Below are 17,359 nucleotides of genomic sequence, written 5' to 3' on the forward strand. Positions count from 1 at the left end.
GGAACTGCAAACTATATTTCCAGCTCTTCAGCATGTGATTTAGCACAAAAGTGCTGTGCTATCTGAAGGAAGACCTATGTATCCCTGCCATAATTTTTTTTATTTTGCTTACTGAAGTATCTCTAGGTATTCTGATACTGAAATTATCACATAGAATATTCAAGGTAAAGAAACAATGCCAGGATGATTTTCTGGTGAATGGTAGCATCATAACAGGTTTATACTGTATAAAGTTTTAAAGGTTATCACCTTTAAAGCCCTACATACAGTATTTTAGGGCCTGAGTATCTCAAGATCAACTTCTCTAAGTTGAATCTGCCCATCTGATGAGATAAATCAGAGAAGAGTTGCTGAGGGCCCAAATCCACAGAAGAACTCACGGTCTTGAGCTGCTTCAGACTCTTCATCAGCAAGTTGCCTCTGGAAGGTGAACGGTCTGCGAAGTCTGATGTCCTTCAGCATCTCCTCTGCTGCTTTGACCTTCTGAGCAATATCTTCAGGCCTCAGATCATGCTCAACACCATAGTATTCTGCCTTGCTGCCAATTTCTGTACATAAAGGAGAGGCAGATGATTCAAGAGAATTTTTGTGGTATATTTTACTGATGAAGCTGCTGCTGCCCTTTCTAGTTATGTTCTTTCAAATTATTCACCATTTTGCTACATATATTTTTTCTCTCTTTGTGTTGTGATTCAGTGTCAGCCTGTGCTCCCAGCAGCTGAGTCTGAGGAATCTGAGGAGGAGGAGGAGGAGGAGGAGGAGGATGGGTTTGGAGAGCCTTTGGTGTCAGACGGAGGCTCTGATGCACTGCAGGACTCTCAGCCTGGCCCCTCCAATCGTGTTCCTCATGAGGCTCAGCTGTGTGAGGAGGAGGTGTCAGACTCAGAGGAGTCACAGCTGAATCTGTTCAGAGACTCTAGAAGCAGAAGGCAATCCAGCAGAGCAGACCAGAGAAAATCAATGAGACAACTCAGTGAAAAGAGGAGAAGGCATTGAGAAGCCATGCCTTGGGACTGATAATAAAAGGGGAAGGTGTGGGCTGCTGAAGGCAAGTGTTTGGAGACATTCAAAGAGAATCCTGGTCTGTTCTTGCTAATCTGTTTGACTCTTGTTGGATCTTTTGAATCATGTATTTTTGGTTGATTATTCTGCTTCTTTTTTGTTTGAAAGACTTTATTATTTGGAACTGTAAATAAATTTGGGTTGGTTTTTTTCCAGCCTATAGATTGTTTAAAGGAAAAAGGGGTTGTCCCTGACACACAAACAGGGCCGGTCGTAGGCTGGAACAGAACACTTTGCTTGAACCGGAGCACCACTCGGAGTAGACCAGAGATCCTACACTTTAGGTCATGACTTGGCAAAAACTCACATGTTGGCTGGGGAATTCTGGCAGTTGAAATGTATACATCTTAAAGTTGCCATGGCTGATCTAAAGGTCTTGGAAATTTTATTTGTTTGAACACCAAGCAATGCTAACATTCTGGTGGCTCTACTGATGAGAATCTACCATATATAGGAACCCTTCAAAGTGCATTGTGATTATGGTCCTGCTGCTCTTACTTAACCTTTGTTCCAGTATAGGGAGGAAGAGTCATTTCCAAGTTCCTAAAGTATTGTGACAATGTCCCCATGGATAACTGACTTTTTTTTCAACATAGAAATGTCCCATGAATAAGCTTGCTCCCACATTTCAAAACTAATTGTTCAAGGGTTTTAGAAAGTATCTGGGTATGTTTCTTTATCTCTCTGTGTTAAAGTTAGCTTGCATTCTCAAGGAACACATAACATTGTTCTAAATATGTACTACAAAGAGGAGTGGAAAAAGTTGAAAGCTGCCATTCAAATCTGATCTCCTGATATGGAAAAAAATTTTTAACAATTTTTTTTAACAGTTGTTTTTTTTTGGAGGGTATGCATCAAATAATTTGATTAGCAAAGACTATAATCATAAAAACTGAATTTTAATTCTGGTTCTCTTGTTTTATGATAATTTTGGTCAGTTTATAAATGTTTCCATAATTATCTTTCTCCATTGCCAGTTCCACTAATGCACCCTATTATTCATATGAATTTGGAATGATCCCAGTTTACCTTGAATCTTATCTACAATATTTCCAAGCTCCTGTGCAAGAATAGTAGCACGCTTAATGGTCTCCATTGTTTCCTTCTGCAGCTGCTGACCTTTGCTTGATTCTTGATTTTTCTATGGGAAATCAGATGTTTGGAGCATGAATATTGCATATTATTTTACATTTAAATTTACAGCATGAAAAAGACTGTACAATGTAACCAGACATTTATTTATTTATTTAGATTTATATACTGCCCTTTCCCGAAGGATATGGCTTCTGAGATGAAGATCTATGTAACATTTGATAGTGCTGCAAGAAAAAAAGTCAACATCTGTCATAAAGTGATAGGTAGTTTTTGCAAAACAGTCTTGGGTCATCCTATGATTTTGCTCCATTTCCTATTTGCTTAAATTCTAACTGACTCTCATTTAAGGCCACAGTCCTCATTACACTTACCTGAGAGTTGGTCCTCTAGTCTATTATATAGGTGAGTTTTCTGCCAAATATAATTGTATAAACATTGTTTTGTACATTGTCCCTGGTATCTTGTATCATGGAAATGGACAAATTGAAGTCTTGAGGTTGCCTATATAGAATCCAAACTCTTTTCTGCAGTTGTTGTACCCTCCATTGATCACAGTTGCTGGAACATGCAAAAACTATAATGCAAATTCTAAAACAGATGTGCCAACATGGTCTTTCCCCCCCTCCCCAAATTATCTGAAATTTCCAATTGGAGCCTGATTATAAGAGAATTATTTTAAAAATTTGTTGGTTTGACAAATCTTTTGTTTTTAGTCTAACGGTCAACATTTTCCAAACAAAAATTTACTAGAAGAGCATAGCCTTCAAAACATCAACATACAGTACAACAAAATACAGCTTTACACATTGGTTTTTTTTTTTTTTAAAATAGCAATAGCACTTAGACTTAGACCACTCCATAGTATCTTACAGCACTCTCTGAGTGGTTTACAAATATCAGCATATTGCCCCCAACTATCTGAATCCTCATTTTACTGACTGCAGAAAGATGGAAGAGTGAGTCAACCTTGAGCCAGTCAGGATCAAACTCTCAACTGTGGGCATTCTAACCACTTTGATACCACAGCTTATATAGAAATGAAAATAAAACATTTGTTTTCTCATGCAATAGAAACAATTAGCACTAAGATTGTTGGAAATGAAAGAAAGTCAAGAGTAGGCAATATATGACATTACACTTTTCATGTTTTTTCAAAATTTTGCCCAATATATATACAGAAAGATATAGGATCTGCTGAAGAATGTTAAAAAGGAGCCAATCATGGTTACTTGAAAAAAATATGAGCTTTGTTATTTAACCTGTTTTTGCTTAACTTTTAACTCATGCTTAGTTTAGTTCTAATAAAAATATTGCCTAGCTATTATCATTTTAATTATTTTGAAATGGAGTATACCATTACATTTTATTTTATTTTACTAAGATGGAAATGAACATAATAAGCAAACCTTTTCATCAAGGGCATCCATTTTCTTGAGAAATTCTGTCATTTCATTTACAGCATTATCAACCTGGGTTCTCTGAAGAGCAGAATGATTGTTCTTCTCAGAGAATTTTGCCTGAATATAACAATGATACAAGCATCTTTGTTAAAAAATATCTTCATTTTTTCATGGTACTTACAAACCAATAACCTTAGGAATACATGTATTAATGAGCTTCATCACAAAAATGTAGTCATGAAGTTCTGAATGTTAGAATCAGAAGACTGGAATGGATTTCAGGCATAAGGTAGAAGTTATGAGAATTATGTTATCATTAACTGATGTTTATTTAGTGCTTTATTGAATTTTAATTGGAAAAAGTCTGTACATGGGGCTTCACATTCCTGTTCTGGTTCTGGTTTTCTTTTTCCACACCACCTATTAGTTTGCATATCTGTGCATGCCACACCAGTGAATATTGCAGAGGAGCCTCTGTCACGGGCACTGTACAAGGAGTCAACAAGCAAAACTTTTTTTTTATTTCCTTGCATCTTTCTATTCATTTTCCCCCGTCTGATTTATATTAGTTTGTATTAGTTTTCTTTTCTAAAACTATACACAAATGGGCACACACTCAGAGGCAGAAATAAGCATAAAATTATTCATGAAGCTGATTTGACACCTATCTTTAGAAATATGTATGTTATATTAATTGATGAAACTCTATTGTGTAGTTCTTTGCTCCTTAAGTCCAGAATCTCTTAACTTTTCCTTAGATATGATGGAAGACAATTGCTTTCCCCTTTTAACATATGTGGTTTTGATAAGTATCAAGTGGCCATAGGCAATTCAGATAATAATATTTACCTCTTTTTCTTTTGACCATGATCTATGGATAAGAACATGGTCTAGCTGTTTAAAATGCAAAATCAGATTTATACTGAGAATATGACCTATCATCTTGCTCTTGCCAATCTTTTAAAACACTTTAGGGAAGTAAATACAGATCCATTTAGAGGAAATTCTGTTTCTTCTTCTTCCTTCTATTCTTTTCCCTCCATTTTTATACTTCCCATTATTTTTTATTTCTTTGATTTACTTTGAGCATTGATTTCCCAGTTTATTTCAAGAAATCAAGGATATTTATGATAAAAATCAATACATTAACACTCCAATTTACACTAGGTTTTATGAAAGAGAATGGAACCACAATCAAACTATTTCAACTGGACAATACATACTAATATTTTAAGTTTTAGTACCAACTTTCAGAAAGCTATTAATGAGAAAATGAGTTGGACCTTTCATGCAGGAATATTGAACAATTTCATGTGTCATCAAAATTGCCTAATGGTACTCTACCTAATTCTGAGGAGTTTTAGGAATTATTAAGACATAAAAGGTTTCTCCAAAATAATATCAAAATAGGGGGAAGGTTGCATATATGAAAGGTTGCATATATATTCTGGTTCTAAAATGTTCAGGGCTTTAAAGGTCAAATAGCAACTAGAAACAGAGAGTACGGTATAGCTGATTCAAGAAATGGGAGTCATATTTTCTATATACTGTCTCTGCTAGCCAATCTGCTGCAGTATTTTTATTTGCTTTTCAAAGACCACTGTATACAGTATAGAGCAGAACAGCAATCGAGATATGGTGGAACAAATGCAGTGAGTTGCATTCTAGATGACTTTTAAGGTGCTGTCCACATCCTACATTCTGCTATTCTGTGAGATATACATCACTCTGATCAGATCTTTCCCAGGTATGGGTCTACATAGCTCAGCCTCAGCCTAGCATTGCTGGAGAAGGCTCAGAACCTGGGCATCCAAGGTGGAAACCAAACTCAGAAGAATCTACTCTGCTTTCAAGAGAAATGCCATTCTGCTCAATAGAGGATGAATCTTCAAGTAATCATTAGAACATCTATGTTAGCAAGATTGACTTTCAGTGGTTAGTCCACATTAATTCCATCACCATTTTGAAACAAACTATAACATCTCTCTCTGAAGAAGAAAGCAAGGACACCAAAAAGTGAGTGGTGACTCTAAACCCCAAACTTCAAATGACCTTCTTCAATGTTTTCATGTTGTTGTTCAATAATAGTGTAATACAAGACCTTTGGGACAACCACAGGCAAAGAATTGCTTCAAGAAATCACCACAGTTCATATCGTCATGTGAAAAATACACAGAGAGTGATTATGTTATCTAATTTTAATGCCTTTTGTTTGTTTTGATTTAAAAAATCTAGTTGAAATTTTTTTCACCCCATCCATTTTGTGGAGTGCAGCTTCTTCCATGTCACCCATTGAGAGGCTTTTATCCTCAGTCCCCAAAATGTTAATTCCCCCCATCCCTCCTTGCTTTAGCCACCAGCCAAGGTGCTAAACAAGCATTACAATATTAACACCACTTCTGAGACTAGATCTCCAGGAAGGACAGAAGCTCTGTCCTTTCCTGCCTAGCATCTTGTCTTCAACTTCAATCCATTAACATAAAAGAATCTTACAAGCAATGACATTAAAAGTCATTGAGAGACCCAACAGAATCAAAGGAATGCATTCCTCTTGCTTACAGTAATTCCTGGAAAATGCCCTTCATCTAAGTTATTTTAAAAATGATCTCATTTTTTTGATCATTAAAAAAAAAAGGGAGGAATCCATAGATTATCTCTTTTCCCCTTTCTCTCTAGTTCACCTTTTAAGAAGAAATTGGACGGACCGGTTCCATGGAGAGAGGTTTTTCCACAGACTGGAGGGGGCATGGTTTTGTGTTGCCTGCATCCTGCGGATGGGGCTTTGCTTGTTTGTGCGGACCAGTTGCTGGCATGTCGCAGCCTGATACTGGTCCACGGACCGGAAGTTGGGGACCCCTGGACTAGAAAAACTCCACGGTCCCTTTCAACTCTGTTATTCTGTTAATACCTTTCTGCACCCTAGCAAAATAGTTTAGGCAAAAAGTGACAACTAAAGGCTTACAGGAACCAGCCATAATGGGAATTAACCAACCAAAATCTCTTTTATTCTTGACTGACACTGTCCATTCACTATATTCAACTCCAGTGCGTGTGTGACCTCTGTATCTCTTTATATTTATCTCTCTTTCTCAGCTATCTCTATCTCATCTCTACTGTATGTATCTAAATTTCCACTTATACAAAATAAATGAATGTATGAACTAAGTATATCAAAGAACTGTGTCAGTAGGTTGTGCAAGCTGAAATTGAAGTTGCCTCAGTGGTAATAAATCTGGAGTGACCAAGGTACGCATATCATGTATTATTTCACTGTGAAGTTAATAACTTATATAAACTTGCTGAGCTTGAAATTTCTGCAGACTATCACTATTATAGAATTGTGGAATTGGAAGGGACCCCAAAGGTCATTTAATCTAATCCTCTGAGATGTGTAGGAAAATATATTTAGCCATTATAGTCATGAAAGGTCCAGTCCAGTCTCTTCTGTCCAGTCTCTTCTTAAAAACTGTAAGAGAGAACTCACATTAAGGTGCTGTACAGATCTTATTGTCAGGGACTTTTTCTTATAGTTAAAGGATTCTTGGTAGTTTTAATTTGTACTCATTATTTCTGATATTAGTTTCTGTGGCAATGGAAATTAGCTCCTGACCATCTTCCCTATGGCACCCTGTTATGTATCCAACTGCTGATATCATATGTTGTCATGTGTTCTATTTTTCATGGCAAATAGTAGCTGAGGAAGGAGCAAATTTAAAATGGAACAGAATTATTTTTCTCTTTGTAGTGGCCCAGCTTTTGTTTCTTCTTTTTTCCCACCACACAGATTTTAGCTAAATCTACCCACTCCTGCTTACTTTAACTCCGAATGGAAGCTGTTTCTGCAAACAATTTCTTCCAAAGAGATTGAAGAATGAAGAAATTAGGTACCTTGAGGATAAAAGTAGTGGCATTGAGGTCATGCAAGTGTTTGTGAGCTGCAACTCCAGTGGAGATGCTTAGCAGAATTTCTTTGCTTTCCTCAATGGATTGGACTGCCAGGCTGACATCATCAGTCAAGTCCCAAATGCATTTGTCACAGCCTAGCAATAAATGAAAATGCAGACAGTTGAAAAGGCATACACATTCTTGTTAGAACCCTACAAACTCAAGTGTCTTTTCTGCTTTTTGAAAGAATGTTCCTGCTTGTTTTCCCCATTTAGGAAAAAATCTGCCGAAAGGATGTACAGTACAAGGAATTAACAGTAAGATATTCAGATTCTTGTTGTACAGTTATTACCTCTAATATTGAACTGATAAAACCCTTATATCAAAAGTATATAATGTTGTACCCAAATCTTTTCACACTTCTAGATTGCTTTATATTCACAGAAAAACAATAACCTTAGTATACAGTGTTCCTAAAGTGAAACACCTACTGCCTTACCTAACAAGTACAGCATATAATTAGGAAGCTATAGGAAATGCCATTTTGCAGGACAGCAAGAGAAAAATTAACACCTGTGGAAGAATTAATTAAAAGCAAAAGAAACCAACTATTCCAGAATACAAAAAAAAAGAAAAGAAAAACAAAACTCCTAGGGCTAGTAATCAACAATTTTCCAAATATAAATGGATTTATTTTTAATGGGATACTATACAGATTTTATTTCTGAAACACTTTATCTCTGTGAATACCAGATTTAATAACAGAGATACACAGAAGAAAAGGTGTCAGTCCCTGTTTAATAACCTATCCATAGTTTAATTTCACAAAAGAAAGATCTGGGCCTGAAGTTAGCTAGAAATCAAGACTAAATTTGGAATTTTTACCTAGTTACTTTATTAATTTATGGCCCAAACCCAAAAGTATCCTCCCAATAAAATCCAGTTCTTTATGTGGCCATCACTGGCAAAGAAAATGGACAAATCTATTGATATTTGTAGCCAGTGCTTTTTTTGTAAAAGAAAAAGGTGCCGGAACTCACACATGTCATACAACCCGCCTTGCCTACCCTACAAGGTTCCATCCAAAAAAGGTGCCGGAACTCCGTTCTGAGCGTTCTATGAGAAAAAAAAGCCCTGTTTGTAGCTCAGGATTGACATGAGGGGTCCTTTGGTACCCTCTGAGCTTGCTTGTTTTCTTGCAGATGTTTCATTATCCAAATTACGTAACACCATCAGTGCTAGTGCTAAATGTCCCTTCAAAATAATAGGACACATTACATTTAGAAAGTGCACTTGACTTAGCTTTTCAGTTATTTTGTTCAAAAGTTGGCTACAAAAACTGAACATTGAAATAGGCAGAATAACTGTCTGAGATTCCAGTGGGACTAAGGTTATCTAAGTGATTCCAAGGCAGATTGGACCTCTGGTGTAGAAGCCTTTCATCCTGTTTTCCCCCCAGGTTGTCTGCTCTTTGAAAAGTCTTTCCTAGGTTGAATCTGAAGATTCTTCTTCAGATGAATCATTGTGGAAAGGGTCATTTTTTTTTTTAAAAAAAGAGAGGAACATCATTCGTTCAGGGTGCCTCCGATCAAAGAATGCCGATTGGTGGCCCCCAGGGAGAGGGCGTTCTCTGTGGGCGCGCCAGACCTGTGGAACCGCTTGCCGGTTGAGCTCCGGATGGCCCCCGACCTCCGCTCCTTCCGGCGCGATCTAAAAACTTATCTATTTGAGCAATCTGACCTGGTTTGATGGGTTAGGGTTGGGGTTTTAATATGGTTTTTAATTACTGTTTTAAATCTGGGCATAATATTTAATTGTTTTTTAACTTTTGTATTTCGTTTTTATATTTATTGCCCTGTACACCGCCCTGAGTCCTTCGGGAGAAGGGCGGTATAAAAATATAATAAATAACATTATAAATAAAATAATTTCTTGGGAGTCACATCTTGGAGTTGAGACAAGGCGTGGATGGTCAGAGCTAAAGTTTATGGGCTAAAGCTTCTTTTCCATCCTTCTCTTTTACTTCCTTTTCCTAACATGTTCTTGCCTCTTGTTCAGGCATCTGGCTAAACAGAAGGCTCTCCCAGAGACCTGAGAACTACAGGCTGCCTAGTCTTACTTCAGGTAATTTCCCATGCCAAGCTTTAATGTACAGGTACTCCTTGAGTTACAACAGTTCATTTAGTGACCGTTTGAAGTTACAACGGCACTGAAAATAGTGACTTATGACCATTTTTCACACTTACGACTCTTGCAGCATCCCCATGGTCATGTGATCAAAATTCAGGGGCGTGGAAACTGACTCATATTTATGACAATTGCAGTGTCCCGAGTTCATGTGATCTCTTTTTCAACCTTCTGACAAGCAAAGTCAATGGGAAAACCAGATTCATTTAACAACTGTATTACTAATTTAACAACTGCAGTGATGCACTTAACAACTGGGGCAAAATTCACCTAACAACTCTCTTGCTTAGCAACAGAAATTTTGGGCTCAATTGTAGTCGTACTGTAAGTCAACGATTATCTGTTCTAAGGTCTACCTCTTTTACCTCTACCGTTCCATACACTAGAGCTGGCCCAAATGAACCCCGAGTATGTATAATTTGGAGATGTAAACATGGGGAAGAAGGACTGAGTGTCGCAAAAGACCACATCCCTGCTCTTCTTACTGATATCTGGGCAATCTGTGACCGGAGGAGGCATGGGAGGTTCTCCGAGGCATTGTCCTGTTCGACGGTCGCAAGGTGCTCCTCCACAGTTGCATGCTGGGAAAAGACAGGTCAGTTTATTACTGTGCAGCTGTTTTTAAGACTGTAAGCATGCAAGTAAATAATTATTCCATACTGGGATATTGTGAGCTCTCTGAGGTAGTTTAGATCAGGGGTCCCCAACCCCCAGTCCATGGACCGGGACTGGGCCGGGGCATGCCATAAGCTGGTCTGCGCAAACAACCAAAAAGCTCCATCCATGGGACGCAGGCAGTACATGAAACCACATCCCCTCCGGTCCACAGAAAAACCTCAGTCCACGGACCCTGGTGCTCCCTGGGGACCTCTGGTCTAGATAAGGAGTACTAGCTCTTCCTTTGTGTGTTTGTGTGTTTGTGTGTGTGTGTGTGTGTGTGTGTGTGTGTGTTACATTAATAGAATCTTGCAAGACTGAAAGTAATTCTCCCCTCCTTTCCTTTTACTCTCTGTAAAACTAGGGAGGGTCCCTTCTGAATACTTCCCATGCCATCACCCCTTCGGTGAGTTGAGACATCTTTTACATGCCATTTATCCAGCCGGAGGTTCTACAGTGTACATTTGAATCTTCATTTCTTAATAACTCTATCTATTTTCTCAAACTCCCTTCATTTTATTTTCCTCTCCCTGGTGATTCTTTCCTCAATCATTTTGTTCCACATTACTCTCAGTCTACAGCCATCTCAATTGCTGTCCAAAGCTCTTGACCATATGATTTTTTCTCTCTGTTGTTTTTGTCAATTGAGGTCAGTTGCCCGAGAATCAGGCACGTAGGCAGACATGTGAAATACGGTAACTGTTGACATTATATTTGAATGAATATTTTTTCATACTCATATGAAAAATACTGATCCATCTGATCATCTAAAATACTGAGTTATACTTTGGCTGTGGCTTGGGAATCTCTTGCCTTCCATCCTTTAAAAAGGCACTGTGTGGACTTATCAGAAAGGTGATGTTTTTATACCCTGACCCCTTGCATCATGTATGAACATTCTGGAGCTTATTCATTCAGCTGCAGCAGCGTACCTACTCTAAGTTCAGATACAATGACTGGTTACAGATGTCAAGACTCTTTATGCTGTTAATTTCATACAATTTTCTACAGGGGGGGAAAAAGGGGCTTAAAACGGTGAATTAAAAACAGATGTTACATAAGCACCCCCAAATTGTAACATCATACTTATGATCCTGGAATGTTAGTTCAGGTTCTTGCATTAGAAAAACCGGACAGGAGGAAAGCCATTCAATATCCTAAGTCTGAATTTGATGAATAATTTGGCATTAGAAGCAAAGCTACCTCTAGGATTTTATATTATGAGGACAAGATATGCTTTCCCTTTCCTCAAATGATATAATCCAAAGCCAATAATAGGCTTAGAAACAAAATAGCTGACTGATAGTTGATCAAGATAAAAAATGTTTGGACAAGCATTAATCACAATATAGTATAGTTTAAATCTTATTTTAGTGTACAGATTCAGTATCTTACTCTATACTATCTCTATTGGAATCCTGGGGGGCGGGGGGTAGGGAGGAGGTGTTGTAGTCAGTGTTAACTTCTGGTAACCGCCTGGACTAGACCCTGCAGTTTTCTTGACAAGATTTTTTGGTGAAGTGGTTTCTTTCACTGTCTCCTTCTTAGGGCTGGGAGAGGGGGACTGACCGAAGGTCATTCAGTTGTCTCTGTGCCTAAGGTGGGACTAAAAATCAAGGTCTCCCACTTTCTAACCTAGTGCCTTAACCACTATACCAAACTGGCTCTTCATCCTTTCGTTATCTGGATGATTATGTTTATTAGCCTTTACTTTTGCTTGATCAAAGAGGTTCATTGTATGTACATCCTTTTTACGTGTCTATGTTGAACATGGCTATATGGTTCTGCAGAGATCTCAGTGAATTTAATGCTGCATTTATGTATTACTTTACAAATCCTGTTATTTTAAGACATGAGGCATTTGGCATTGTGACATTTGATAATAGTTGTTTTTCTATAAAGCAAGAAATGGACCCACATATTTGGGGGAAAAGTATGCCATAAATCAGAAAATAATTCTAGAAGCAATTATTGCAATTGAACAATAAATGTATATTTTAATTACGACCTAAATAATTTATATGTGAAACAACTCAGAAAGTTTGCAGCATAACAGCTCTGAGGAAATTTCTGACATACAAAAAGTAATAGTCTTGCAATTTTGAATGTCTACGCTCTTACATTTACAAAATAATGCTATTTTGGTAATGGACTCATTTGCACAATCATGTTAATAGAATATCTGTGATTTCCCATTAGATGCTTGCCAATTTACAGTTTCTATGCCTTAACACTAGAACGCTGATAAAAAATTCTTGCATTATTTTTCATATCTACCTTTTAATCTCTGAATTCTAAGAATAAAATTGGTTATATTTCTCTATAATGTTGGCATGTTTAAAATACTACAGATGAGAACTAAATCTACCTAACTGCTATAGAAAAGTGGGACAAAGTTCTCAAACATTTGTATGTATTATCTCAATTAACAGACTGTTAGCATCAATATAATATAAAGGTCCTTTTAAAACCTTATTCTGCTTGAAAGGTTAAATTATTTACTATTTTCAAGATTTTTAAAAAAACAGAATAGCATGTGCAATTTTTAAATGGGCTTCTAAAGGGTTCGTTTTTGGAATATATTAAAACTTTTTGGCACTTTTGTCTTATTATACTTCTAAAATTAGGTTAGTCCCTAGACTGGCTTGGTTTTTACTGTGATATGAAGTGTACACTGCTTGATTAATGCATTGCTGCAAAGCAGACAGATACCCTTTATGGATAATAATGTCAATATATTAATCTGTCTTACTGTAAAGGCACAAAGAAGCAAGATTCCCTCTGAAATAATTTTCAGAGCACTAGGAAGTATACCTCCAGTTATAAGCTATATGATATTTAAATGAAAGGTTTGAGCTTAGTGGCAATGTTCCTTAGCAATGTTCCTCCAACACTGAAGCTTTTTAAGAAGAGATTGAACAACCATTTATATGAAATAGTATAGGGCTTCTTGCTTGAGCATTTCTGTTTCTGTTTATTTTTATCTTTATATTCCCAACTTTATTTTACATATCCATAAAACCTGTTCTTTGCTATAAACTCACCAAAAGTAAAATATTTCTGAGGGAGATGGGTGGTTTAGAACTATGAAATATAAATAAATAATCAACAGAGGGTCCACTTTTCATGCAAATCCATGGAACAAATCACATATTTTACGAAATGTAGTACCTGTGCATTTTTTGGCTATTCTAGCATCCCCATAATAACCAGGAGCACAGAGTTCACAATTGAACCCTGTGGTATTACGCATGCAGTTGCGACACTGGCCTGTCACTTCATCACAATCCTCAACGATCAAGTTAGGATCCGAATTGCCACTGCAATCACATTTTTTGCAAGAACTGCCAATCACCAAAGGGTTTCCATAATAACCAGGAGCACATCTGGAGTGAAAATACAAACCCAGCAATTATTAATACGCATGTCTTTCAGATCCTTTGGCCTGGTGCAGGGGTAGGCAACCTTGGCTCTTTTATGACTCGTGGACTTCAGTTCCCAGAATTCCTGAGCCAGCCATGTTGGCTCAGGAATTCTGGGAGTTGAAGTCCATGAATCATAAAAGAGCCAAAGTTGCCTACCCTTGGTGGCATTCTGGAGGGATAAATCAACAACAACAAGGTAGAAACTTGGAGTATTTCTGACACCCAGAAGTCTGATCTATTGCTCTGATCCCCGGAGTTCCAACGTTGAAATTTGCAATGCTGCCCTACACTTATCTAACACCAATGCCTTTTATTAAATATTACTAGCAACCTTTCCAGCTGCTGATATCTTTGAAAGAGCAGATTAGTGAGGAAAATAAATTATGAAAAAAATCATGCCAAAAGGTCATGCTGTAATATAATTTTCACGGTTCATCTGCTTGATATATTCTTCAATTTTTTGACGCAGGTGTTGAAGAGATTTGAAAAGAGTTTTTTTTTAAAAATCATTGTTTCCTGGGGCCATTGGGTCCTGCTTGCCCTTTCAGTGGGAAATCAAACTGAAATGCAGCTCATTCTTACATAATTCTTAATGCTCATATTTTATTTATTTATTTATTTATTTTATTTTAATTCCATTTATATCCCGCCCTTCTCCGAAGACTCAGGGCGGCTTACAAGCTTAGCAGTAGCCTTCATTCTATGTATATGCCTGCTTATTAGGGCTTTCACACACACCCCAAGCGGCATTATTACAAAGTCAGCTTAATTGCCCCCAACAATCTGGGTCCTCATTTTACCTACCTCGGAAGGATGGAAGGCTGAGTCAACCTTGAGCCTGGTGGGATGCGAACCTGCACTAATTGCAGGCAGCTGGTGTTACTTAAGGAGGCATTAGCCCACTGCTCCACCAAGGCTCCCTATATGACAACCTCATGCTGTCAGCAGCCTGCTCCCTATGTCCCTTAACGTTTTGTTTAAAAAAAGTGATAATGCAAGTGCAGCCCCATTATAGGTTGTTCTTCCCATTCATTTGAGTTTCCATTTGCATTCATTTGATTCACATATCCTATCCTATGCTTCTCTTCCTTTCTTCCCCTCAATACAGATGGGGGCTCTTTATGCACCCAAAGAGTGATGGGTACTTTGTACACTTGTGAGTTGCATACGAATGTGAGGAGTCAGTTGGAGCTAGGACTAGAAAAGCAAAGCGACTGCATTTCTAACTTGATAAAATTAGTTAATATTATTCCTCAAGGAGTTCTACAGGGCAAGCATTTGTTGAGATGCTGATGTTATAAACCGCCTCAGTTTACTTTCAGTTAGTCGGGTCAGCTAAATTACATGTACCACAACATATGAGGTCCACCTTTGTTTCCCTTTTATTATTGTAGTATAAGAACACCTGATGATTTTCTCCCCTCCATTTAAGTGCAGGGATGAGAAGAAATTTTACCTGTTAAATCAGTGTTTTTCAACCTTTTTTGGGCAAAGGCACACTTGTTTCATGAAAAAAATCACGAGGCACTCCACCATTAGAAAATGTTAAAAAATTTAACTCTGTGCCTATATTGACTATATATAAAGTAATTCTCTTGAATAGGAATCAAATAAACACAAAGAAAGTATTTTATAATTACTTTTCAATTTTTCCCACGGCACACCAGGCAACATCTCGCGGCACACTAGTGTGCCGCGGAACAGTGGTTGAAAAACACTGTGTTAAATCATATATATATTGTCATAATCAACATTGAGATTTATAATTCTTAAAATATATCCTTACCTTTCACAGTTTAACCCTGCATAATGTTCTTTGCATTTACAGCGCACCACTCCATTTTTTCTGTAACAGGAGACTCCAAAACTAAAAGTATATTAAAAAGTCATTATTAGAAATGATTACTCACACACTTATGAATGCCATCTGTATAACACAGAACCTCAATAGGTTTACACTGAAAACTTTTGTACCTTTATCGCTGAATGCTAGAATACCCAGTGCTTTTTTTGTAAAAGAAAAAGGTGCCGGAACTCACACATGTCATACAACCCGCCTTGCCTACCATACAAGGTTCCATCCAAAAAAGGTGCCGGAACTCCGTTCTGAGCGTTCTATGACAAAAACAGCCCTGCGAATACCTCATCGTGATCTAAGGTTTAGCCACTCCTAGGAGATAAAATTGAGGTCAGAAGAAGTTAAGATAAGTAATGACCTCACTAGTCAGTTTTAAATGACTTCAAAGTGGGAATACTAGTTTCCAAATAATATAATTAATAAATGAAGTGGCTGTTATTTATGCTGGTTGTCAATAGAGGAACAAAGAGAAATTATATTTGTTCCCAACTGGTTTCAGTATGAACACATATGTTCAGGGTCTCTCATTTCCTTCATTTCAGTCCTTGGCTGCTTTGAGGGAGAATTATTGCTGCCAAAAATGCCAAGTGGTGTATAACTTATAATACAATCCTCTTAGACCCTTACAACATAATTCATTCAGATTCCATTGAAGTTAATTAGATTCAAACGGTAGGCAATTGCCTGCTATGGAGCCTTTATAAGACTATTAAAAAAGAAAGAAAAATTAACTCAACCTACAATCTGAAATTTTTTTTTAACTGAAATCTATTTGAGATAAGTTCTTTTATTAGAGCAAAGGTAAAATAATGCAAGCTTCCAGGCTGTAAGAACTCTTCAGTGGGCAAATAAATAAAAGTGTTGAAAAGGGAAGTGGGAAGGAGCAAATATGGCTGGGAAATCAACACTTTTTTCTACTCTATTTTTCCCCAGGAAAGAAAAGAGAGCAGAGATTAATTTTTTCAGCCGTATCAGTCCTTGCCACAGCTGCTGTCTTGGAATGCACAAATATTGGATCTCTGAAATTTTGAATGTGTTAGAGAAATCCAGAGAAAAGCAAATGAAGGGCAACATCTGATTTTTCTATAATGCACAAGAATAAATTAACTCAGTGTGATTTTAGCATTCTTTTATTTTGGGTAGAGAACTAATGCATCACATCAATTATATCTGAATACTATAAACTATCTTTCCTCAATCTGGAAAATTATCAATATATTTGGACTGCAGCTTCCAAAATTCTCTGCCATTATAAGGAAAATTGGGAAACTAGTTGGGAAACTTTATGATAATTATTACAATACTACCTTTTTAATTGTCTGGTTTGGAAATTCTTTGCACACTACCCTGATAATATAATAATATACTTTAATTCACATTATTTTAGATATTTTATTTCTTCTTGTAGTGCATCTTTTTTCAAATATTACTCAGCTTTTGAAAGTTGGCCTATTACAACTTACAAACTAAGAAGAACTATTCAGTAACTATGCTGTTTAGTAACCAAAAGATACAGTACATTTGTTACAGATGCTGTCATTCATTAAAGAATCACATGCTTTGCCTGCTCAGTAATATTTGGCAATTCTATCTCCTCCTGGGGAATTCTGGATTCCAAAACCCAAATCACAAGGCAGTTTCTTATATATATTTCCTGTAGCATAAACTTGGGCCAAAGTCTATTTTGTCAGACTCACTGAGTAGACAATGCTGGTTACAGAAATAATATAAATATATTTCTCTCCCAGAGCAAGGATTTATTAATCTAGTTTCTTCCCAGGTTACCTAGC

General features: G+C 37.1%; 1 protein-coding gene across 1 annotated transcript in view; it reads right to left on the bottom strand.

The window, feature by feature from the left end:
- LAMA4 (laminin subunit alpha 4) overlaps window positions 1–17,359 on the bottom strand; it is a 102,003-nt gene that overhangs the window by 45,458 nt on the left and 39,186 nt on the right. The window contains exons 4-10 of the mRNA XM_083373630.1: window positions 15,498–15,578; window positions 13,458–13,672; window positions 10,115–10,210; window positions 7,446–7,597; window positions 3,564–3,674; window positions 2,092–2,203; window positions 381–548 (exon numbers count right to left, since the gene is read on the bottom strand). Of these exons, the coding sequence (XP_083229756.1) occupies window positions 381–548; window positions 2,092–2,203; window positions 3,564–3,674; window positions 7,446–7,597; window positions 10,115–10,210; window positions 13,458–13,672; window positions 15,498–15,578 (935 nt within the window). The remainder of the gene's footprint in view (window positions 1–380; window positions 549–2,091; window positions 2,204–3,563; window positions 3,675–7,445; window positions 7,598–10,114; window positions 10,211–13,457; window positions 13,673–15,497; window positions 15,579–17,359) is intronic.

This window comes from Vipera ursinii (assembly GCF_947247035.1).
Source record: "Vipera ursinii genome assembly, chromosome: 1".
Lineage (NCBI taxonomy): Eukaryota > Metazoa > Chordata > Lepidosauria > Squamata > Viperidae > Vipera > Vipera ursinii.